At 47.4% G+C, this 25,916-nt stretch overlaps 1 protein-coding gene across 1 annotated transcript in view; it reads left to right on the top strand.

Moving 5' to 3' along the window:
• The first annotated feature begins 5,450 nt into the window (after positions 1 to 5,450).
• The window catches only part of EEPD1 (endonuclease/exonuclease/phosphatase family domain containing 1), a 155,385-nt gene continuing 134,919 nt past the window's right edge, over positions 5,451 to 25,916 (top strand). The window contains exon 1 of the mRNA XM_040432202.1: positions 5,451 to 6,708. Within this exon, the coding sequence (XP_040288136.1) occupies positions 5,843 to 6,708 (866 nt within the window). The 5' untranslated portion in view covers positions 5,451 to 5,842. The remainder of the gene's footprint in view (positions 6,709 to 25,916) is intronic.

Here is a 25,916-nt window from a genome sequence, read left to right on the forward strand (position 1 = left end):
ACTTTTGGTCCCTTAACAAGTGGGAGGCACATATGTAAACTGCTGTAATTCCTACACCGTTCACCTGATTTGGATGTAAATGCCCTCAAATTAAAGCTGACAGTCTGCAGTTAAAGCACATCTTGTTCGTTTCATTTCAAATCCATTGTGGTGGTGTATAGAGCCAAAAATGTTAGAATTGTGTCTATGTCCCAATATTTATGGACCTGACTGTAGGTGGAAGAGGCCACCACCAAAGCCTGTGATTGGCGATGACACATGTTGATGCCGATGCAGAAGTGCCATTCCGAGCCACACAGGCCGAATTCAGCAGCGGGGACCAGGTGAGTATAATCGCCAGTGCGGGTATGCCAGATCTAGGTGGTCTGTTTTTGTCTTGGATAACCCCTTAATCCCATTCAGGACAGGGCCATTTTAGTTTTTTACTGCCAGCCTGAACTTTTTTTTTGAGTTTTCCTTTCACATAGCCATGTGAAGATTTGCTTTTTGCGGAACAAGTTGTACTTTCTAGTAATTTTATATTGCATATGATGTAATGGGACACTGAAAAATAAATTCCAATAGTCAATTCCACCCCAGTTTTATGGGTTTTGTTTTTACAACGTCCCCTATGAGATAAAACTGACCTGTTCTCTTCATTCTCCGGGTCAGTACAATTACAGTGATTTATATCGTTTTTCTTGACATTCTCTGAGTCAGTACAATTACAGTGATACCACATTTATTTAGTTTTATGGGTTTCATTTTTACAGAGTTCCCTATGAGATAAAACTGACCTGTTCTCTTGATTCTTCGGGTCAGTACAATTACAGTGATTTATATAGTTTTTCTTGATTTTTAATATGAAAAAAAAATTAACATTTTTATTTTTATATTTACAGAGCTGTTTTTACTGATACTATATTATTTTTTTGATTGCTTTTTATAAAAAATTGTTGGGGAGGAGAAACAACAAAATAGTGACAAATCAGCGATTTTGACGTTTTTTTCCATTACGCCATTCACTTTGTATGGTTTTATATTTGAATAGTACAGGCGGTTTCACATGCATCGATACCTATGCTGTTTATTTATTTATTTTTTGTTACACTTTTTAATAGTTCCCCCTAGACTGTGTCTCTCATAGACTCCAATGCACAGGCAGGGTCTTCATAGGAACATAGCTGTGGCAGCCTTGGATCATTCAGGAGGACTGAGGTTGCTGCACACACAATCCGGCTCCCCCGATCCTCGTTAGGGGGAGCCAGTGCTCATGACGGGGGTGTACGTGCTCATGGTTTTCAGCTCCCAGATGCCGCGGTCACATTTGACCACAGCATCGGGGGGGGGGGGGTAATGCAATTGATGTTATTGTCAATTGCATACATTTATGGTGCTCACGAGCAGGCGCCATCTCTAAATACCAAACTGCCGACATACTGTATATTTACGTTGGGCGGCCGAGAAGGGGTTAAAGCATTGTACAATGCTGGTCAGCAGGTGGTTTAGTGTGGAGGTCTGTGGGGTCATTGTAGAAGTCTGTGCCGATCTCTATCCATACAGGTAAAACTCAAAAAATTTGAATATCGTGCAAAAGTCCATTTATTTCAGTAATGCAAATTAAAAGGAATTGCATTAATGCAGCTTAAAATTTGAATTTTATGAAAAGGTTGAATATTCTAGGCTCAAAGTGTCACACTGTAGTCAGCTAATTAATCCATACCCCCTGAGCAAAGGGTACCTCAAAATTGTGACTTTGGGGTTTCATAAGCTATAAGCCATAAACATCCAAATTATAACAAATAAAGGCTTGAAATATCTCGCTTTGCATGTAATGAGTCTATCACATATGTTAGTTTCACCTTTTAAGTTGCATTACTGAAATAAATGAACTTTGCATGATATTCAAATTTTTCGAGTTTCACCTGTAGTTACAAGCTCCGAGCAGACAGAAGAACGCCAGTCGATAGTAAAAAAAAAAACCAAGGTAATTAAATTTTTTTTTTTTATAAAACTATTAGTTTTTATTAAAGACTAGAAAACCGGCAGATTTTGCCTCTACATGTACAGTAGAAGATATCAGACAGGGGAGACATGATAACTAGGATTATATGGGGGGGGGGGGCTGTTGTGTGAGATTGTATGCTGAGGGGGGGGGGCGCCGTTTGGGATTGTATGCCGTGCTGGGGGGGGGGGGGGGCTGCTGTATGAGATTGTATGCCGGGGGGGGGGGGTGCTGCTGTGTGGGATTGTATGCCGGGGGGGGGGGGGGGGGTGCTGCTGTGTGGGATTGTATGCTGAGGGTGGGCGCTGTTTGGGATTGTATGCCGTGTCGGGGAGGGGGGGGGGGGGCTGTTGTGTGAGATTGTATGCCGGGGGGAGCTACTGTGTGGGATGGTATAGAGCAGTGTTTCCCAACCAGTGTGCCTCCAGCTGTTGCAAAACTACAACTCCCAGCATGCCCGGACAGCCTTTGGCTCTATACTATAGAGGCATACCTCCCAACATTTTGGACGGTCAAAGAGGGACACTTATGGTTCATTGCATGAAAGATCAATTTTCCTATACATAGATCTATACACTTCAATAGTTTTCTCTTACGAAATAGCGCAAAAATAATGTGAATATAGAAATTTCTAAAATCCCAACTGCATCAAATAATATGCAAGGTGGAGTCAAATATACAGAGAGGAACCAGAGAAACACTTTCTGGGTCAATATTGCAAATGTAATAATGAAAATCTATACCTCAGATCAAAAAAAGGGACATTTAAGGAGCAAAGAGGAACATGGGTCAAAAAGAGGGGCACTTGGGAGGTCTTTGGAAGGGGGGGATGCTGTGTGAGATTGTATGAGGGGGCTGCTGTGTGAGACTAAGGAAGAGGGCTGCTGTGTGGGATTGTACGGAGGGGGGCTGCTGTGTGGGATTGTACGGAGGCGGGGCTGCTGTGTGGGATTGTACGGAGGGGGGGCTGCTGTGTGGGATTGTACGGAGGCGGGGCTGTTGTGTGGGATTGTACGGAGGGGGCTGCTGTGTGGGATTGTACGGAGGCGGGGCTGCTGTGTGGGATTGTACGGAGGCGGGGCTGCTGTGTGGGATTGTACGGAGGCGGGGCTGCTGTGTGGGATTGTACGGAGGGGGGCTGCTGTGTGGAATTGTACGGAGGGGGGCTGCTGTGTGGAATTGTACGGAGGGGGGGCTGCTGTGTGGGATTGTACGGAGGGGAGCTGCTGTGTGGGATTGTACGGAGGGGGGGCTGCTGTGTGGGATTGTACGGAGGGGGGCTACTGTGTGGAATTGTACGGAGGGGGGCTGCTGTGTGGAATTGTACGGAGGGGGGGCTGCTGTGTGGGATTGTACGGAGGGGAGCTGCTGTGTGGGATTGTACGGAGGGGGGGCTGCTGTGTGGGATTGTACGGAGGGGGGGCTGCTGTGTGGGATTGTACGGAGGGGAGCTGCTGTGTGGGATTGTACGGAGGGGGGCTGCTGTGTGGGATTGTACGGAGGGGGGGCTGCTGTGTGGGATTGTACGGAGGGGGGGCTGCTGTGTGGGATTGTACGGAGGCGGGGCTGCTGTGTGGGATTGTACGGAGGGGGGCTGCTGTGTGGAATTGTACGGAGGGGAACTGCTGTGTGGAATTGTACGGAGGGGGGGCTGCTGTGTGGGATTGTACGGAGGGGAGCTGCTGTGTGGGATTGTACGGAGGGGGGGCTGCTGTGTGGGATTGTACGGAGGGGGGGCTGCTGTGTGGGATTGTACGGAGGGGGGGCTGCTGTGTGGGATTTTACGGAGGGGGGGCTGCTGTGTGGGATTGTACGGAGGGGGGGCTGCTGTGTGGGATTGTACGGAGGGGGGGCTGCTGTGTGGGATTGTACGGAGGGGGGCTGCTGTGTGGGATTGTACGGAGGGGGGGCTCCTGTGTGGGATTGTACGGAGGGGGGGCTGCTGTGTGGGATTGTACGGAGGGGGGGCTGCTGTGTGGGATTGTACGGAGGGGGGCTGCTGTGTGGGATTGTACGGAGGGGGGGCTGCTGTGTGGGATTGTACGGAGGGGGGCTGCTGTGTGGGATTGTACGGAGGGGGGCTGCTGTGTGGGATTGTACGGAGGGGGGCTGCTGTGTGGGATTGTACGGAGGGGGGCTGCTGTGTGGGATTGTACGGAGGGGGGCTGCTGTGTGGGATTGTACGGAGGGGGGGCTGCTGTGTGGGATTGTACGGAGGGGGGGCTGCTGTGTGGGATTGTACGGAGGGGGGGCTGCTGTGTGAGACTGTATGGAAGAGGGCTGCTGTGTGGGATTGTACGGAGGGGGGGCTGCTGTGTGGGATTGTACGGAGGGGGGGCTGCTGTGTGGGATTGTATGGAGGGGGGGCTGCTGTGTGGGATTGTATGGAGGGGGGGGCTGCTGTGTGGGATTGTATGGAGGGGGGCTGCTGTGTGGTATTGTATGGAGGGGGGGCTGCCATGTGGGATTGTATGGAGGGGGGCTGCCATGTGGGATTGTATGGAGGGGCTGCCATGTTGGATTGTATGGAGGGGCTGCTGTGTGGGATTGTATGGAGGGGCTGCTGTGTGGGATTGTATGGAGGGGCTGCCGTGTGGGATTGTATGGAGGGGGGCTGCCGTGTGGGATTGTATGGAGGGGGGCTGCCGTGTGGGATTGTATGGAGGGGGGCTGCCGTGTGGGATTGTATGGAGGGGGGCTGCCGTGTGGGATTGTATGGAGGGGGGGGTGTTATTGAATTATGCTCACACAACCCCACCCAGTATATAATCTCACACAGCAGCCCCCCCCCCCCAGTATATAATCTCACACAGCAGCCCCCCTCTCACACAGCAGCCCCCCCAGTATATAATCTCACACAGCAGACCCCCTCTCACACAGCAGCCCCCCCAGTATATAATCTCACACAGCCGCCCCCACAGTATATAATCTCACACAGCAGCCCCCAGTATATAATCTCACACAGTAGCCCCCCCAGTATATAATCTCACACAGCAGCCCCCCCAGTCTATAATCTCACACAGCAGCCCCCCCAGTCTATAATCTCACACAGCAGCCCCCCCCCCAGTCTATAATCTCACACAGCAGCCCCCCCCCAGTCTATAATCTCACACAGCAGCCTCCCCAGTCTATAATCTCACACAGCAGCCCCCCCCCCCCCCCCCAGTCTATAATCTCACACAGCAGCCCCCCCAGTATATAATCTCACACAGCAGCCCCCCCAGTATATAATCTCACACAGCAGCCCCTCCGCAGGATTCACATCCACCTCTCCAGCTCTGTCAGACTCTCTCCCCTCTCAGTGCTACAGACGCTGCTGACCAGCCATCCCCATCCTTCCTACTCTGACAGCAGAGCGCGCCGGCTGCCGACCCACGTGATCTAGAGATGTCACATGATAATGTGACGTCAGGAGCTCCTTACAGAGTATAGTATTTAGCCTTTACAGATGAAAATCCTAGGACGGAGCAGACTGAAGGAAGGTGCTGAGGTAAGGGCAGGGCGGGAGCTTCTCCGGACGGGGGAGGAGCCAGAGCTCGGGGAGGCGTGTCCTGTACTAGTACGTCTGGAGCTGTGAAGAAACAGAGCGGAGCAGAGTGCACGGGACCTGTGGTCGGTCTGCCCGGGGATGCCTCCTGACCAGCCGGTGACAGGGCTTCTAATATCCGCAGCAGACCATCACCAGGTGCCGGTAACTACAGCTGGGTCCGTCGGACATCACTGCACATGGCTACCGGTGTCATAGCTCTGCTAGTCCCTCCGTTCTTCTCCCATGCACAGCGCTGCTGCATGTAGTTCCCTTCATCCCAGGATCTCCACCGTTGCTGAGTCTTGACTGGTCTCGAGAAGGATCGCAGGATGGGGGGCAACCTTGGCTGTCATCGCTCCATCCCTAAGGACCCTTCAGACTTGTGTCAGAAGAACCGCAAGTTCAGTGCGGCTTGTAACTTCAGCAACATCTTGGTGAGTCAGGAGAGGCTCAACATCAACACGGCTACCGAGGAGGAGCTCATGACTTTGCCCGGGGTGTCCAGGCAGGTGGCCCAGAACATTGTGGAGTACAGAGAATACATTGGGGGCTTCAAGAAAGTGGAGGACTTGGCTCTTGTCAGTGGGGTGGGGGCTGCTAAACTGGAGCAGGTCAAGTTTGAGATTTGTGTCAGTAGTAAAGGTGGCTCTGCCCAACACTCACCCAACTCTCTAAGGAAGGATGTGGAGTATGGGCACCACAGTGGGCACCTGTCTGCAACCAGGGTCAACATAAACACTGCGACAGCTGCCCAGCTGATGAACCTCAGAGGGTTAACTGAGGAGATGGCTCAGAATATTATTCTCTATCGTACTCAGCATGGCCCTTTGAAGAGCATTGAGGACTTAGTCAAGGTGGACTCCATTACCATAGCTTTTCTGGATAAAGTGAGGCACCAAGTCTATGTACAAAGGTCTAGGCCACCATCCACACACACCAATGGGGGTTTACACTTTATGGCCAAACCACATCCTAGTCCGACTTCTCTAAGCTTACAGAGCGAAGACCTTGACTTCCCACCTGGAGGACCAACTCAACTTATCTCCACAAGACCTGCTGTGGAAGTTTTTGGTGGGGTTAGGGAAGGGAAGCCTGTGCTCAGGTTGGCAACATGGAATCTACAAAACTGTAGTCTGGACAAGGCCAGCAATCCTGGCGTGCGGGAGGTGGTATGCATGACCATTTTGGAGAACTGGTGAGTTGTTCAGGGTACAAGTTTTAAAGGTCACCGTCTCTGTGTCTGTACATGAGTTATGTAAATATCCTTACCTGACCCTGTTTTCAGACGGGATTATAAAAGGCATGTCACTCGTCGTTGTCATCTGTTGCATGTAAATTTATGTATAACGGGAATCATATAATTTCCTTGAAACATAGAAATTCTCCTGGAATTTCCTAATATCTGAATGGAGTATGTGTGGTGAGTCACTGGCTGTTGGCGCTTATATAGAACCTGGACAAGGTACATGACTTGCGCTACTTTCACACTTGCGTCAGAGAATCCAGACGGATCCTGCCAAATGCATTGAAATACCGGATCCGTCTCTCCGGTGTCATCTGGAAAAACGGATCCGGTGTTTATTTTCACAAATTAAAAGATCTGCGCATGCGCGGTCCGGATCCGTGAATGTGTCAATTTTATTGCTGCTTCCGGCACTAATACATTTCAATGGAAATGAATGCCGGATCCGGCATTCCGGTAAGTGTTCAGGATTTTTGGCCGGAGAGAAAACTGCAGCATGCTGCGGTATTTTCTCCGGCCAAAAAACGATCTTTTCTGGTATTAAGCCCCTGTGATGGAACTCAATACCGGAAAAAAGAATAACGCTAGTGTGATAGTACCCTTACTGTACTTATCTTTTTGTAACCAGGGATGATACAACCGATTTTAGCTTTTTCTTTTGTTGTATTTTTATACCTATGTAGGCTTGGTATGAAATGATCTGCGTACAGATCGCCAGTCTTTAGCAGAGCATTATGGGCATTACAGATGGCACGTTCCAGTTGTAAACGGCATATGAATGGTTGATTTGCCTAAATTTGCAACACTTTGAGCATACTTTTTCTTATTCTATTTTAGTAGGCTCCAGGTAGGACTAATTAGAAGACCCTTAGCTGGCTGTGTCCCTTGATATGGTATTGAAGTATACGTTTTGTAACACTGTATCGTATATGCTACATATTATAATAACATCCATTCCCCTTGTACTTCTCATAGTGAATGGATCTTATGAGAAATCTGCAGATGGCTTTCTAGGATTTGGTGAACCTCATGGCTAGACCTGCCAGTACTTGTTGTTGGTTGATTTATGGTCACGGGAAACTGTAAACGAAATATCCTGTGTTTGGATTGTTATGTCTTGCTCTATCTGGACAGATGGTGGAGTTTTGGTTTGTCTGTGTGCCTAGATATGCTTTCTGCTTAGTCACTGATAAGTATATCTACTGTAAACTGCAGATCTAAGAAAGTCATGATTTACTGAAATGCGTTAACTCCTTCTCCTGAGTATAACTCACCACATCCAGTGTAAGGGCTCGTTCAGTCCGCTAAGCACGGGCACCCGCTGTGTGGCAGCCGCATAGGGATCGCGGCCCCATTTACTTGAATGGGTCCGCGATCCCTCCGTTCCGCAAAAAGATAGAGCAAGCTCTATCTTTTTGCGGTGTGGAAGCACGGAACGGAACCTCAGAAAGCACTCCGTAGTGCTTCGGTAGTGTTCCGTTCCTCACCATTCCGCATCTCCAGATTTGTGGACCCGTTGAAATGAATGAATCCGCATCCGTGATGCGGAAGGGCCACGGAACGGGACCCGTGTATTGCGGATCCGCAAATGCGGTCCGCAGTACGGGCACGGGCTGCACACGGTCGTGTGAACGAGCCCTTAGACTGGGTCTCTATGGGTCTCCCTAGACTCCTAGAGGAAATGATTCTGAGGGCCATCCTCCATCTCTGCATAGTAAAATCACAGGACACGTCATCAATAAGGTCTAATATGTTATTTGTGAGTCAATCCATGTAAAACAGACTAGGGTGAAGTTTATTTCCTGTTGGTCCATATGTCATAGCCTGGCCCACTGGAGAATGCGCTAGTATTATGGTGGGCCTGTCCGATCGCGGTGGCATCTTTATAGTGTTAGAGGGAGTGTGTCAGCAGCAACCCCCCTGTGCATCCAAGGCCATTGACACATGAGTTTAGTTCACCTGCTTTTTTAGTCTTGATCCAAGGATTTATTGCCAGTTATCTCCTTTTTCCTTATTATGCAAATTAGGCATTTGATGCAACAAGGGCGTCACTGCTCGTGTTGCATCCATGCTCTGCGTTCTTTTTGTGTTGGCGAGTCCCTCCCTTGCTTTTTTGATTGACAGGGCCAGGCATTAACAGCGTATTCTCGTTTAGGCCTTTCGTTCGTATATTGGGGCAGAAGATAAAAGCGGTATTAGGCTAGGTCTACACAACAACATTTGTCGCCCCAATGTCGCGCGACAATTTTTTTTTTTTTGTATAATTGTCTTTTTATTGAAGAAAAAAGTACAATAATAAAAGTGCATTTTTACAATTTTTTCATGTAAACAATTAACTATCAGGAATTTTAAATGGATAAAATAGCAGGAATGACAATACAAATACAGCATCATAATGCTAATCCCAGCAAGCCATATTAAGTCCCGAAAACCGGGTAGATGAATCTCACATTCTAAAATAATAATATATACTTATAAAGACGAAAATAGGAAACAAGACAAGACACAAAAGGGCAAACATACAAAAAGGGGAAGAGAGTATTAGTCGCTCTTATCAAAGAAAGTATCCCAAGGTTGCCAAACCTTATTAAACTTATCTACCGTGTTATTAATAACTGCTGTCAAGTACTCCATTCTTCTAATTTCCGTGATACTAGTAAACAAATCTAATTTAGTAGGTATGTCCTGCCTCTTCCAAAACTGGGCAATGAGGCGTTTTGTCGCTGACAGGACATGAAGTACTAAGCAAAGCACCGGCTTCTTTAGCACTATTGGAGGCATGTTCAATAGAAACATGTAGGGGTCCAATGAAAACTTGATATTAGGAAGCTGCAATAAAAGGCGCTGGACTTCTTTCCACAATGGGAAGATGATTGAACAATCCCAAAAAATGTGGAATAAAGACCCGTCACGCGACAATTTTTATAATGATAGTCTATGGTGTCACACTGCGACATGCTGCGACACCATAGACTATCATTTTAAAAATTGTCGACCGACATTGGTGCGACAAATGTTGCAGTGTAGTTGTGCCCTATCTGTCACGCGACTTATTGTCTTTGTGTAGACCTAGCCTTAGGCCTCATGCACACGACCGTTGTGTGCATCCGTGGCCGTTGTGCCGTTTTCCGTTTTTTTTCGCGGACCCATTGACTTTCAATGGGTCCGTGGAAAAATCGGAAAATGCACCGTTTTGCAGCCGCATCCGTGATCCGTGTTTCCTGTCCGTCAAAAAAATATGACCTGTCCTATTTTTTGGACGGACAACGGTTCACGGACCCATTCAAGTCAATGGGTCCGTGAAAGAACACTGATGCACACAAGATTGGCATCCGTGTCCGTGATCCGTGGCCGTAGGTTACTTTCATACAGACGGATCCGAAGATCCGTCTGCATAAAAGCTTTTTCAGAGATGAGTTTTCACTTCGTGAAAACTCATATCCGACAGTATATTCTAACACAGAGGCTTTCCCATAGTGATGGGGACGCTTCTAGTTAGAATATACTACGAACTGTGTACATGACTGCCCCCTGCTGCCTGGCAGCACCCGATCTCTTACAGGGGGCTGTGATCCGCACAATTAACCCCTTAGGTGCTGCACCTGAGGGGTTAATTGTGCATATCATAGCCCCCTATAAGAGATCAGGGGCTGCCAGGCAGCAGGGGGCAGACCCCCCCTCCCTCCCCAGTTTGAATATCATTGGTGGCCAGTGTGCGGCCCCCCCGCCCCCCCTATTGTAATATCATTGGTGGCCAGTGTGCGGCCTCCCCCGGCCACCCCCCCTCCCTCTATTGTAATATCATTGGTGGCCAGTGTGCGGCCTCCACCGTCCCCCCCCGATCATTGTTGGCAGCGGAGATTCCGATCGGAGTCCCAGTTTAATCGCTCTGGGGCTCCAATCGGTAACCATGGCAACCAGGACGCTACTGCAGGCCTGGTTGCCATGGTTACTTAGCAATATTACAATATTAGAAGCATCATACTTACCTGCTGGCTGCTGCGCTGTCTGTGTCTGGCCGGGAGCTCCTCCTACTGGTAAGTGACAGGTCTGTGCGGCGCATTGCTTAATGATCTGTCACTTACCAGTAGGAGGAGCTCCCTGCCGGACACAGACAGCGCAGCAGCCAGCAGGTAAGTATGATGCTTCTAATATTGTAATATTGCTAAGTAACCATGGCAACCAGGCCTGCAGTAGCGTCCTGGTTGCCATGGTTACCGATCGGAGCCCCAGAGTGATTAAACTGGGACTCCGATCGGAATCTCCGCTGCCACCAATGATCGGGCGGGGGGGAGGCCGCACATTGGCCACCAATGATATTACAATAGAGGGAGGGGGGGGGGGCGCACACTGGCCACCAATGATATTACAATAGAAGGGGGGCCGGGGGGGGGCGCACACTGGCCACCAATGATATTCAAACTAAGGAGGGAGGGGGGGTCTGCCCCCTGCTGCCTGGCAGCCCCTGATCTCTTACAGGGGGCTATGATATGCACAATTAACCCCTTCAGGTGCGGCACCTGAAGGGTTATTTGTGCTGATCACAGCCCCCTGTAAAAGATCGGGTGCTGCCAGGCAGCAGGGGGCAGTCATGTACACAGTTTGTAGTATATTGTAACTATAAGCGTCCCCATCACTATGGGAACGCCTCTGTGTTAGAATATACTGTCGGATCTGAGTTTCACGATGTAACTCAAATCCGATGGTATATTCTAACATAGAGGCGTTCCCATGGTGATGGGGACGCTTCAAGTTAAAATATACCATTGGATTGGAGAAAACTCTGATCCTATGGTATATTAACTCCTGACTTTACATTGAAAGTCAATGGGGGACGGATCCGTTTGAAATTGCACCATATTGTGTCAACGTCAACCGGATCCGTCCCCATTGACTTGCATTGTAATTCAGGACGGATCCGTTTGGCTCCGCACGGCCAGGCGGACACCAAAACGACTTTTTTTTCATGTCCGTGGATCCTCTAAAAATCAAGGAAGACCCACGGACCAAAAAACGGTCACGGATCATGGAAAAACGGAACCCGCTTTTGCTTGACCGCAAAAAAAAACGGTCGTGTGCATGAGGCCTTATACTGAGATGAACTAAACCTATATGTCAGTGGCCTTAATTGTATAGGGAGGTTTCTGCTGATAGAATCCCTTTTAAACAGGCCTCCTGTGGTGGCAGTATATCCTCTAATTTGCTGTTAGTTACTTCACATGATAAATCCACCTTGGGCTACTTTCACACTTGCGGCAGAGGAATCCGGCAGGCAGTTCCGTTGCCGGAACTGCCTGCCGGATCCGTCAAAACATATGCCAACCGATGACATTTGTAAGACTGATCAGGATCCTGATCACTTTTACAAATGCATTGAAATCCCGGATCCGTCTTTCCAGTGTCATCCGGCAAAAACAGATCCGGCATTTATCGTTTTTCACATTTTTTTTGGTCTGCGCATGATCCGGCGTTCCGGAGATAAAATCGTAGCATGCTGCGGTATTATAAAAGGAATGGGCAGCATTTGGTATTGCCATCTCTCCCCCCACCCCAGTGGATATGAGCTGGTTTCAGATTATTTAACCCTTTTCTAGGGGAGAGACAAGGTAATTAACCACCTCCGGACCGCCTAACGCAGATTCGCGTTCTGGAGGTGGCAGCGCTGCGCACAATCACGCATATACGCGTCATCTCGCGAGACGCGAGATTTCCTGTGAACGCGCGCACACAGGCGCGCGCGCTCACAGAAACGGAAGGTAAGAGAGTTGATCTCCAGCCTGCCAGCGGCGATCGTTCGTTCGGAGATGTGTTTTTTTTAACCCCTAACAGGTATATTAGACACTGTTTTGATAACAGCGTCTAATATACCTGCTACCTGGTCCTCTGGTGGTCCCCTTTGTTTGGATCGACCACCAGAGGACACAGGTAGCTCAGTAATATGTTGCACCAAGCACCACTACACTACACCCCCCCCCCCCTGTCACTTATTAACCCCTTATTCACCCTTGATCACCCCTGATCACCCCATATAGACTCCCTGACCACCCCCCTGTCATTGATAACCCCCTGTAAGGCTCCATTCAGAGGTCCGTATGAATTTTACGGATCCACTGATAGATGGATCGGATCCGCAAAACACATACGGACGTCTGAATGGAGCCTTACAGGGGAGTGATCAATGACTGAGGTGATCACCCCATATAGACTCCCTGATCACCCCCCTGTCATTGATTACACCCCTGTCATTGATCAACCCCCTGTAAAGCTCCATTCAGATGTCCGCATGATTTTTACGGATCCACTGATAGATGGATCGAATCCGCAAAACGCATACGGACGTCTGAATGGAGCCTTGCAGGGGCGTGATCAATGACTGTGGTGATCACCCCATATAGACTCCCTGATCACCCCCCTGTCATTGATTACCCCCCTGTCATTGATCAACCCCCTGTAAAGCTCCATTCAGATGTCCGCATGATTTTTACAGATCCACTGATAGATGGATCGGATCCGCAAAACGCATACGGACGTCTGAATGGAGCCTTACAGGGGCGTGATCAATGACTGTGGTGATCACCCCATATAGACTCCCTGATCACCCCCCTGTCATTGATTACCCCCCTGTCATTGATCAACCCCCTGTAAAGCTCCATTCAGATGTCCGCATGATTTTTACGGATGCACTGATAGATGGATCGGATCCGCAAAACACATACAGGCGTCTCCCTGGAGCCTTCCAGGGGGGGTGATCACCCCATATAGACTCCCTGATCACCCCCCTGTCATTGATTACCCCCCCTGTCATTGATTACCCCCCTGTCATTGATCACCCCCCTGTCAGGCTGCATTCAGATATCCGTATGATTTTTACGGATCCACGGATACATGGATCGGATCCGCAAAACACATACGGACATCTGAATGGAGCCTTACAGGGGGGTAATCAATGACAGGGGAGTGATCACCCCATATAGACTCCCTGATCACCCCCCCTGTCATTGATCACCCCCCCTGTCATTGATCACCCCCCCCCCTGTCATTGATCCCCCCCCCTGTCATTGATCACCCCTCTGTAAGGCTCCATTCAGACATTTTTTTTGCCCAAGTTAGCGGAATTTTTTTTTTTTTTTTCTTACAAAGTCTCATATTCCACTAACTTGTGTCAAAAAATAAAATCTCACATGAACTCACCATACCCCTCACGGAATCCAAATGCGTAAAATTTGGTCAAATGCCAACTTTGTATAAAAAAATGGTAAAAGTTGTCTTTTGCCAAGATATTTATCTCACCCAGCATGGGTATATGTAAAATGACACCCCAAAACACATTCCCCAACTTCTCCTGAATACGGAGATACCAGATGTGTGACACTTTTTTGCAGCCTAGGTGGGCAAAGGGGCCCATATTCCAAAGAGCACCTTTCGGATTTCACTGGCCATTTTTTACAGAATTTGATTTCAAACTCCTTACCACACATTTGGGCCCCTAGAATGCCAGGGCAGTATAACTACCCCACAAGTGACCCCATTTTGGAAAGAAGACACCCCAAGGTATTCCGTGAGGGGCATGGCGAGTTCCTAGAATTTTTTATTTTTTGTCACAAGTTAGTGGAATATGAGACTTTGTAAAAAAAAAATAAAAAAAATCATCATTTTCCGCTAACTTGTGACAAAAAATAAAAAGTTCTATGAACTCACTATGCCCATCAGCGAATACCTTAGGGTGTCTACTTTCCAAAATGGGGTCATTTGTGGGGTGTTTGTACTGTCTGGGCATTGTAGAACCTCAGGAAACATGACAGGTGCTCAGAAAGTCAGAGCTGCTTCAAAAAGCGGAAATTCACATTTTTGTACCATAGTTTGTAAACGCTATAACTTTTACCCAAACCATTTTTTTTTTTACCCAAACATTTTTTTTTTTATCAAAGACATGTAGAACAATAAATTTAGAGCAAAATTTATATATGGATGTCGTTTTTTTTTTGCAAAATTTTACAACTGAAAGTGAAAAATGTCATTTTTTTTGCAAAAAAATCGTTAAATTTCGATTAATAACAAAAAAAGTAAAAATGTCAGCAGCAATGAAATACCACCAAATGAAAGCTCTATTAGTGAGAAGAAAAGGAGGTAAAATTCATTTGGGTGGTAAGTTGCATGACCGAGCAATAAACGGTGAAAGTAGTGTAGGTCAAAAGTGTAAAAAGTGGCCTGGTCTTTCAGGGTGTTTAAGCACTGGGGGCTGAGGTGGTTAAAGAGGACCTTTCATGTGTGTTTTTTTTTATTTTTTATAAATACCTTTACTTGCAGCTGATGCTGCCACCCTGCCTGTTTTTTTAAATATCGCTCTTACGCCCCGCTGTGCACCCTGTAGTTTTCCCGCTCAGTATGCTAATACTGAGCATCGGTACAGGGAGGAGGAGACACCAGGGTATCTCAATCTCCTTCTCCCTTGTTGTGCCCCGATCCAATCACAGCGAAGGGCGTCACAGCCAGGGAGAAGGTGAGCTTTTTTTCCTCCCTGGCTGTGACGCTTTCCGCTGTGATTGGACCGCGGCACAGCCAAGGAGCAGGACACGCCCATTGAGATACCCTGGCACCTCCTCCTCCCTGTACCGATGCTCTCATAGCTTGGTTTAACTTTACCACAGGTGGACTCCAGTCAAGGTGTAGAAACATCGGTAAGGTGATCAAGAGAAATTGTAGGCCTCCAGAGCTAAATTTCAAGTGACACACCAAAGGGTCTGAATAGTTTCGTCCAAAATTTTAGTTTTTCATTTTTAATAAATTCTAAAATATTATAGAGCAGTCGATCAACTGATGAATAAACAAAAGCTCGTTTTTCGGCTGATGGGCAATGTTCATCGGGATGAAAGATGCCTGATTATCGACGGCACATCTCTCTGTTTAATCAGCATAAAGCTGCTTACACACAACCGTATGTCCTCTAAGACATACGATCCGTGAGCTGGTCATATGTCCCGGAGCGGCATTGATCGGGAGCACACAGAATCATAGATTACAATGATGCTGTGCATGTCGGGCCGCCCACGGCACTATTGTCCTGCACTCATATCATCTTATGAGTGCGGGACAATAGTCCCGCGGGCAGCCCGACGTGCACAACATCATTATAATCTATGATTCTGTGTGCTCCCGTGCGCACGATCAATGCCGCTCCGGGACATATGGCCCACTCACGGACCGTATGTCTTGGAGGGCATACGGTCTTGTGCAAGAGGCATAACTGAATGAGGGAGGAATGACGGTAGCAATCGATACCCTAACGTTGCAGGGTAGAACGTGGGAGGACAATGTAGGGTAGAGCTGCAGTAAACGATTATTTCAGTAATCGAGTATTCTATCGATAGTTTTTTTTACGATTAATCAAGTAACCTAATAAGAAAAAATGAGTTAATAGACTGTTTTTCTTTATAAAAACTCATCAGACCCCCTGCCATCAGGCCCCAACACCCTTTATTTCCCCCCTGTGCGATCAGCCCAAGTGCATCAGTTCCCCCAGTGCCATCAGCTCCGTTCCCCCAGTACCTTCAGCTCTCCCCCCTACCCCAGTGCCTTCAGCTCCACTCCCCCAGTGCCATCAGCCCCTCCATGCCATCCATTGCCATGTCCCCCACTCCCCCAGGGCCATCAGATCAGCCCCTCGATGTACCCTACTCCCATCTGCCCCTCCATGCCATCCATTGCCAGCTGTCCCCCTTCAGTGCGATGTCCCCAGCGCCAGTGAAATAAAATACTTACCTTTCCTGTAGGGGCGCCGCTCCACAGCTCCTCTTCTTATCCGCGTGCTGCACTGGATCCTGACGTCACACAGCGTCTGGTCATAGTGCGCGCTTATGTGCACTATGACCTGACGATTTGTCAGGATCCACTGCAGCGCGGTACGGGCCGGCGGGTGACCACGGAGCGGTAAGTAATAGCAAGCGCTTCACTCCCGCTCCATGGTTACATGACACGAACAAATCCTCGTCGCAAAAAATTTGCATCAAGGATTTTTTTTGTGTCGAATTACTCGATTCAATTGAGTAATTGTTTCGGCCCTAGTGTAGGGTCAGGGGGTCCTTCATCCTCTCCACCCTTTGCCTAGTTACTATTCATCTCAGATGTTATTTTGCTCCATTCCCACCATGGTACCTATGTCTGCACCTTTTTTTTATTTTATATTTATGGTTGTTTTTGGCTCTTCTACCTAATTTTAATTTATCTCTTTAATAAAGGTTCTGTTTTGGCTCTGTGCCTTTTGTGATCATGTTTAGGTCTGGCATGGGATAGCCCTTCTTGTGATAAGTGATTTTTCTACACTCCGTTAGCATCGTCCTCTGTAATCAGGCTGGTGCAAATGAGCGCCAGTGGATGTGCTGTCATCAGTTGTTGCCTGAACATTGGGCAATGTAATACATCCCTCATTGTTGTGAAGGGGTTGGTGTCCTTAAAACTATATTTGGAGGAGAAAGCCCATCTGAACTTATGAATATGAATAGGATATTTGTTGGCTGTGCATTTTCCTAAATCACTTGTATTAGATTTGAGAGTGCAATAGTAGACTTACAACCTGTGAATGACCTGAAATTTAACACTCTGATCTAATTCAGTAAATAAGGCGGCTTGCCACTGGGCTGCTAAACGTTCCCTCTGCTGGTTTGGGTTTCTGAAGATCTGGTGACTGTGAACACCTAAAGACATTGAATAATGTCAAACCATATAGATTTATAGATGACATTTTAATTATACAGAGGCAGCATATTCCATAGCCCTGTGCGTCCTTCATTTATGCTATGCGCCTATAGAGACCTGTGAAGGAGATGTGTCCACCTGCATGGGGAGCACATTTTGTCTGCTTACGATAAAGGGACGCTAAGTAGATTTCTCTTATGCTTCACTGTGATAACATTTTTAGAGATCCTTCATAGGATTATGTAAGACTTTGGATTCTTTGAGACTTTTGTCATATGATCTCTACTGTTACCATCATTAACCAAGTTTCCCTACAGCATGAAAAATGCGACTCAGAAGTTGAGAAATAAAAGGGTTTTCCAGGTTCCTGATATTGATGACTTGAGTGATGTCTCAGAATTGGTCATTTAATATGCGATCTGTGAGGACCCGATACCCCGCACCCCACTGATCATCTTTTCCTTGCAGCCTCTGGCACTGGAACTAGCAGTTTAAAGCCTCATGCACACGTCCGTGGAACACGGACCGTGTGATACCGGCCTGGATTTCTTCGGAGATCTATACCAGTGTATTACTGTACGGCGGCAGCAGGAAGCGCGCGGCGTCATAGCAACCAATGACAACGTGCGCTCCTGTACTCAGAAGAAATTCAGGCCGGTATCACACTGTCCGTGTTCCACGGACGTGTGCATGAGTCTTAAATGGAACAGAAAGCACAGCTCCTGTGTAGTGGCTTTACCGGGTTACTGCAGTGCAACTCCCATTCACTTTAATGGGAGAGAAATGGTCTAGGTTGACCATGAATTTAAAGGGAAGTGTCACAAAATTTTTATCTGGCAGTTAAAACCAGCTAGCAACACATTTTTTTTTCTAATTTGTATTTCTTTCTGACTGCACATTTACATATTCTGTTTCCTGAACAAGATTATGGGGGTGACCATCTTGCCTGAGTTGTTTTTAACAGCATTTAGAAAGCATTAAGGAAATTGCTTTAAGGCAGCCACATGGGACATAGACACAATGGTCAGGAGGGGACCTCATTGACTTCTGTGGAAGAGTTTTCTAGGTATGCTCTGTGACCTGTGCAGAGGGCATTGTGCAAGGCAAGAAAAGATACAGTGGCATGCAATGTTGGCACCCCTAGTCAAAATTACTGTTACGGTGAACAGTTAAACATGAAATGATCTCCAAAAGGTATAAAGTTAAAGATGAAACAAACTTTTTACATCTCAAGCAATATCAGTGTTTTATTTTGGTTTTGTACAATTTTAGAGTGAAAAAGGGAAAGGAATGCCTTGCAAAAGCATGGGAACCCAAGGAGATTTGAACTCGAATAACTTTGACTGAGGTCTCAGACCTTTAATAGCCTTTTAGGGTTAAAGGGGTTATCCAATTTTAAGAACCCCCCCCCCCCCTTCATATGTGCCGGGCCACTCACCGGTAATATACTTCCCCCACTCCCGGCGCCGCTCCTGGTCCCTGCATCGCTGCTGCATCTCCATGCACACGGACGAAAACATTCGGTGTCTGGGGGAGCAGTCAATGGCAGATGGGGACAAGCCTCCCTAGTGTCATCCGCGATACCTGGGTGCCCCCTTCCCCCCCCCCCCCCCCACCCCGCCTCTGGATGTTTTCATCCGTGCACGGGGAGAAGCAGCAGCGGTGGTGTGGGGACTAGAGTTGTTGCAATACCACATTTTTGATTCGGTTTCAAAACCATAAAAAAGTATTGCGATATTCGATACCACGCGAAAAAATAAACCAAAAAAGCCACGTGCATGCCGCATTTTAAAAAATGGCAAATCGCACAGTTTTTATTTATTTTTTCTGTTCTGGCGTGCACCGCATAGATTTTTTAAATATTTTAATAGTTTGGACTTTTCTGACGTGGCGATATGTAATATGTTTATTTATTCTTTATACATTTTATATGTGAAATTGGGAAAGGGGGTGATTCATACTTTAATATTTAGGTTGTTTTTTTTTGTTTGTTTTTTACACTTTTTATTTAATAACTATTTCACCCCTTAGGGGCCAGAACCTAGGATTTTTTTCATCCCCTGTCCTATTCACCCTGATGAAGCTCGATCAGGGTGAATAGGACCTCACACTGTCCCTGCTGCTCTGTGCTCTGTGCACACAGCATCAGGGATGTTACCATGGCAGCCAGGGCTTCAGTAGCGTCCTGGCTGCCATGGTAACCGATCGGAGCCCCAGGCTTACACTGCTGGGGCTCCGATCAGAGGCTGCCACTGCCACCAATGAGGGGGAGGGGAGAGGACCCTGTGGCCACTGCCACCAATGATTTTAATACTGGGGGGAGGGGGCACTGTGCCAATGATTTTAATAGGGTGGGGGGAGGGCGCACTGCGCCACCAATGATAATTACCCCTTAATACAGGAGGCGGGTACTGGCAGATCAGCGGCAGTTAAACCCTTAGGTGCCGCACCTGAGGGGTTAACTGCCGCTGATCGCAGCTCCCTGTCAGGGGCAGGGTGCTGGCAATGCGATTCTGCTGCCGGAACCCGCCTCCTGTATTATGTGTTAAATACTTCTTTATATGAGTCCAGACTAAGTATTAGGCTACACAGAGCGGCCGTGCCCCATTACTGTCTCCTCTCCTGCTCCATATGCCAATTACTATCGGAGCAATGGGGGGGAGACATCAGCTTCTCTAGTGGGCGTTCCTTCTCCCTGGCCAATCGCAGCGCAGGGAGAAGGAACGCCCACTAGAGAAGCTGATGTCTCCTCCCCATTGCTCCGATAGTAATTGGCATATGGAGCAGGAGAGGAGACAATAATGGGGCACAGGGGGTGAACGGCGCGGTGCCCAGGAATAATGGTGAGTGCAGGGACATCTCCGGGAGCCGCTCTGTGTAGGAAAAGTCGTATCATTGGTGGCGCAGTGCGCCCGCCCCTCCTCCGCCCCTCTCTCCGTCCATTGGTGGCAGCAGCAGCACAGGGGGAGGGAGACACTGCTTCCTTCTCCCCGTGCTGCTGAGGGAAGAGCAGCGCGCTCATGTTCTGTGATACTAGACTGCGCAGCCCAGTATCGAAAAAATGGAAATCCTGGTATCGTATCGATACCGGGACAAAAGTATTGATTGGATATCAAAATTTCGATACCCACAACAACACTAGTGGGGACCAGGAGCAGGGTAAGTATATTACAGGTGAAGGGCCCGGCACATGTGGAGTGGGGTGTTTCTTGAAATTGGATAGCCCCTTTAAGGCTTGTTCAGTCATTGTTAGGAAAGGTCTGCCTTACACTCTGAAAATGAAAATAGTTGAGGTTCACAAAAGAGGAGCTATAAGAAGATAACAAAGCATTTTCAGGTTGCCATTTCCTCAGTTCGAAATGTCCTGTTAACAGGAACAGTCGGGGTCAAGAGAAGGTTTAGAAGACCAAGAACATTCCCAGAGACAGCTGCTCATAGGATTGCTAGAAAGGCAAATCAGAACCCCACTTGACTGCAAAAGACATACAGGAAGATTTAGTAGACTTTGCACCTTCATGTGACACCTGCACAAATAGGGCCTTCATGAAGAAGTCATCAAAATAAAACCTCTCCTGTGTCCTCACCACAAAATTCAGTTTCGGAAGTTTGAAAAGGACATCTAAACAAGCCTCATGCATGGTGCAAAAACTGCAGGATTTTATGGTTTTTGTTTACATATAGATGTTGACATGGAAAATTAAAAAGAACATTATCAAAATTCTTTATAAATAAAACATAAGTTAAACATAAAAATAGGGCTGCAACGATTAATCGAAGTTATCGATAATATTCGATAACTGGATTCGTTGTCGATGAATCCCGTTATCGAAATAATAGGCCGATTTCGTTGCTATGCTTGCGGGTCCTTAATCGGCAGTAACTTTTACTTGAACTTTAAATCGGTGCATCTTTATTACCTTACAATGAAGCTCTGGTAACAGGCAGAGTGGGCAACAGCGTAACGTCACTTACTCACGTGACGCGCCTGCTTCATTCATAAAGTGGGAGGAGCAGGCGCGTCACTTGAGTGAGTGACGTTACGACGACGCCCGGAGCTTCATTGTATTTGTAAGGTAATAAAGATTATAGCGCTGATTTAAAGTTCAAGTAAAAGTTACTGCAAGTTAAGGAATACTAATTAGATATTATACTGCTGTGAGCGGCAGATCCCGCTCCCCATAACAGTGCCAACCACAGAGCCCCTCCATAACAGTGCCAACCACAGAGCCCCTCCATAACAGTGCCAACCACAGATCCCCTCCATAACAGTGCCATCCACAGATCCCCCATAATAGTGTCATCCACAGATCCCCATAACATTGTGATGCAAAATTTTTATAATTATGTAACTCCTAAATTTGTTTTAATATGGCCTTTGAACATAATTTTTCAAGTAAAATCATATAAACCCCTTTTTTTGGTCATTTTGATGTTGTTTTTTTATTTTTTCCTGATTTAATCGATAACTAATCGATTATTCAAATAATCGTTAGCTGCAGCCCTACATAAAATAATGTCATTTACTGATGTTTTCAGAGAAGTGTAACAATGGCGGGTTGCCAAAGAATGTTGGTTCCCGCAAAACCAGTAGCGTATTGGTTCTGGATTGTACTGGGTGGTATGTACTTTGCATCAGGCGGCCGCACAAGGGCGGTAGGAAGTTTGTTGTCTGACTCTTCCTCAGATTCAGAGTCTTGAGTAGGCTCCTGGGGCTCTGTAGGTTGTCCTGGCCTACGGACTGCAGTGGTATAGGGCCCACGTGTACCCTCTGCAGGGGTGAACTCAACCACCTCACCAATATACAGGCTATGGAGCCAAGGGGGAAGTTCCTTTCTCTTTACAGACCGGCGGTTCATGTAGTACTCACGATCTGTTGATAAGTCACGGATGAACCCGAATCCTCTCTGCTTACAGAAGTCCAACACTCGGCCCAGTTTACGTACCGGTACCGGGAAATCTTTTACCGGTGCTTCCAACAGTTTACGGGTAAGTCCTTCATTATAATGCTTACAAGCATGATTACGCAGCAGCCGGGCAGCTTTTATCTCTGCTGACAACTTTGCCCAGAGTGCGGTGTGCTCCATGGTGGGCCACGCTATGGTGGTTATCTTTTCAGAGTGACCGGACTTTTCGGCTGATTTATGCGACTGGGGTCACGGCTGCATGCTGACCTGCACTGTCTTTTGCAGACTCAGGGCCACGGTCTTCACTGCGCTCCCTCCAGTGACGATCCTACAACTCCTGCACTCGAACTTGCAGCTCCATAGTCATCTCTGTGGGGGTCCAAGGACGGTTTCCGTCCGGAATCACTTTCAGGTGCAGAGCGCTCCGATTTTTCAGCCATGCTGCTCCTGCACTTTCTCTCTTTCTCTTTCTCTCGGTACTTCTGCCTCTTACGTGCGCACGCACGTCATGCTCTTCCAAAGTTTCAGGCCCGCCTCCCAGGTCTGTTTGAGTGACGGGAACGGCGCAACCACTATCCACCACATGAGGGGCGGTCTCAGCAAGTCGGACCTTCGGCACAGTATCGGTCAGTACCCCTATTGGATTTGGTTGTTTGGTGACACACAATACTGGGGCAGTCTTTTGCGCATAAAGAGGTTCATAGGGGACTATATCTGTGTCTGCGCTTTCGTCCCAAATGTTTATAGGTAGGCGCATTGTCAAGCCACACATAGTTCCACCCATTTTGGTGCGATGGTAGGGCTCTTCCTAGGGCAAGGAGGGCGGTGCGATATTGCATACAGGGTCTGCCTCTCAGAACCCACACAGTACAGGTAGGGTGGGTTTTAACCGGACAACTTTGCATAAAGGGGCGGCACACTGGTTTCCTGCTCTGCAGGGGGTGTCGCCAATTAGCACAGTGATGGCGCAGTATTATTTTTTAAATCTGAGCTCCGGTGGCCATATTAGTTGAACAGTAACTGTCTATTCACTGACCGCGAGCAGTTATAGTGACACACAAATGTTGAATTTTCTCACTTTTGACACTGCGGTTTTGATGCTGGGGACTATTATAGCACCTCCATATACTTTGCAATCTGTTTGAACAGTACTGGACCCCGAAATAGCGCACAATAAGCAAAAGTCTCTCAAGCAAATAAAGGGGCTTATTCACATGCGACAGTCTCTCAAATATGGCGCAAGGGTTTATTATCCTGGTCGTGACGCCAATAAAAAGGTTATGCAGCCAGCCAGTCAGTCGCAGGGGGAACACGTGAGGTTCACGGTGGACCGATGAGGGGTCAAATGGTATAATACACAGTTCATCAGTTTACCCACGGTTAGCAGATAGCCTCCCTGGGCTGGCAGCACAGTGTTGAGGCGGACAGCACGAAATCCTCCGGGGCACGCTCTGTGGTAGGAAGCATCAGCCAAGATGGTGGTTGAGGTACCCTTGATGTTAGGGGTGCTTAGGGTGCTTGTTGCAGCTAAGTCCCTTGATGGTTTTTGTCGTGACGCCAGTACCGTTAATGGTGGTACAACCATAGGTAGTAATAATGAGGTAGATAGTTGTAAGATGCAACTCAGAACTTTTACTTTAGAGGTCTTTCAGTTGCAGCAGTACAATTATGCAGTCTTTAGATGGTACAGAGGTAATTCTGCAAATCCACTGTTGTAGGCTTGTCAGGTTTTGTGGTTTTGGAGCAGTGGGTTAGGTGCACCTGGTTCCTTTAGATGCTTTGGATCCTATTCCTTGTCTTTCCCTACAAGCTGAATATTTGTAGACAGGAAAACTCAACTGTCCCTTAGAAGGTTGGTGTGGCTGCCTGAAGCTATAAAACCTCCACCATGCAAAGGTGTCTGTGGCCCTCAATAATGGCTCTTATCACCCATGAATTCCTAGGAATGCTTGTTTCTTTTCCAGGGAGGCAAACTCTTCTCCTACTGGTCAGGGATGCAAGTCTATAGTCCGGCTACAGAAGGAAAACGCTCTTCTGCGCCTAACATCTGAGTAAACACCTCCTAGCGAAGTTGGCTCCACTCACTAATTTGTGTTGTGAAATCTTCACTCTATCTTTCCTCCCACTAACTTAATCTGACTACCTCAGATCTGCTCTCTTCTGAACTACATCCTGGTTTCAACTCCTCATCTCAACCACTCTTCGTCCCAACTGACTAACTAGGCCTGACCTAGGTATTTATAGTACCTGAACTTTATCTCCATCTAGTGGTGGGATGTATAAATTACACCTAATAGGCCTGTTAACAGGGATTTTGCAGATACACAAATGCAAAGTTATACATGACAACCTAGTGCAGTGATGGCGAACCTTTTAGAGGCTGAGTGCCCAAACTGTGACCCAAAACCCACTTATTTATCGCAAAGTGCCAACACGGAAATTTACCCTGAATACTACACTCTAGTATAGTATATCTTCCATGTACTTTATCATTTAGCTATAATAGCCTACTGCATTCAATGCGATGCCCATGTTCATAGCATGTCCTACGCTGATGAATGGCAGGAAAAGTCTAAGGCATATTGGTACTCCTTAGGGACCATTCACAAAACCGCAACTGTTTTGCAGTCATCAAATTGCGGATCCGCAAAACACGGACACCGGTCATGTGCGTTCTGCATTTTGCAGACCGCACATGGCCGGCACTATAATAGAAATGTATTTTCTTGTCCGGGTCTCTGGACAAGAATAGGACACGTTCTATTTTTTTGTGGGGCCTCTTAACGGAAGTGCGAATGCAGACAGCACACTGTGTGCTGTCCGCATCTTTTGCAGCCCCATTGAAAATGAACGGGTCCGCACCCCTTCCGCAAAATTGCGGAATGGATGCGGACGTGTGAAGGAACCTTAGACTTTTTCCAGGCTGCGCATGCCCACAGAGAGGGCCCTGAGTGCCGCCTCTGGCACCCGTGCCATAGGTTCGCCACCACTGACCTAGTGCTTGTAATAGAGTAAAAAGTGCTTTTAAGCAGTGCCCACACACACGTAGTGGGACGCTGCAGAAGTAATGATAATGACAAAATGTGGTGCAACTTTTGTTCCCTGGTACAAAATGAACATCCATAATGACGTAATAATGATTTGGATGTTCCTACAGCCGGTGTATGAATGGCAACCTTAGAATAGTGACAGACCCCAGTAGGATGGTCAGTGACTGACAGACCCTCTGTTTGGAATCTGTGGAATCGGAGTTCTGAACAATGGCGAGCCTTGTTTGTATGCAGAGGAGGAGAAAAGCATTCTGAAATCCGCAAAGTTGCTTAACCTTTTATGAGGACAGTTCAATGCTGCTAAAAGATGTGATTGAAAAGTATAAGAAAGTTCTGGACAAGTCGAAACATTGACTGTACTTAATGAGCTATTCAAGGAGGCCTAAAAGATTGTAGTCGGCATAACTTGCCGATATTCATCTAAAAAAATTATAACTTGCCGTTTTAAAGGACTGTCCGATTGCTAGTCTTCCCAGCAACAGCTGATCATAAGAAACAGCTATGTAAATTAAAC

This window comes from Bufo bufo, chromosome 5 (assembly GCF_905171765.1).
Source record: "Bufo bufo chromosome 5, aBufBuf1.1, whole genome shotgun sequence".
NCBI lineage: Eukaryota > Metazoa > Chordata > Amphibia > Anura > Bufonidae > Bufo > Bufo bufo.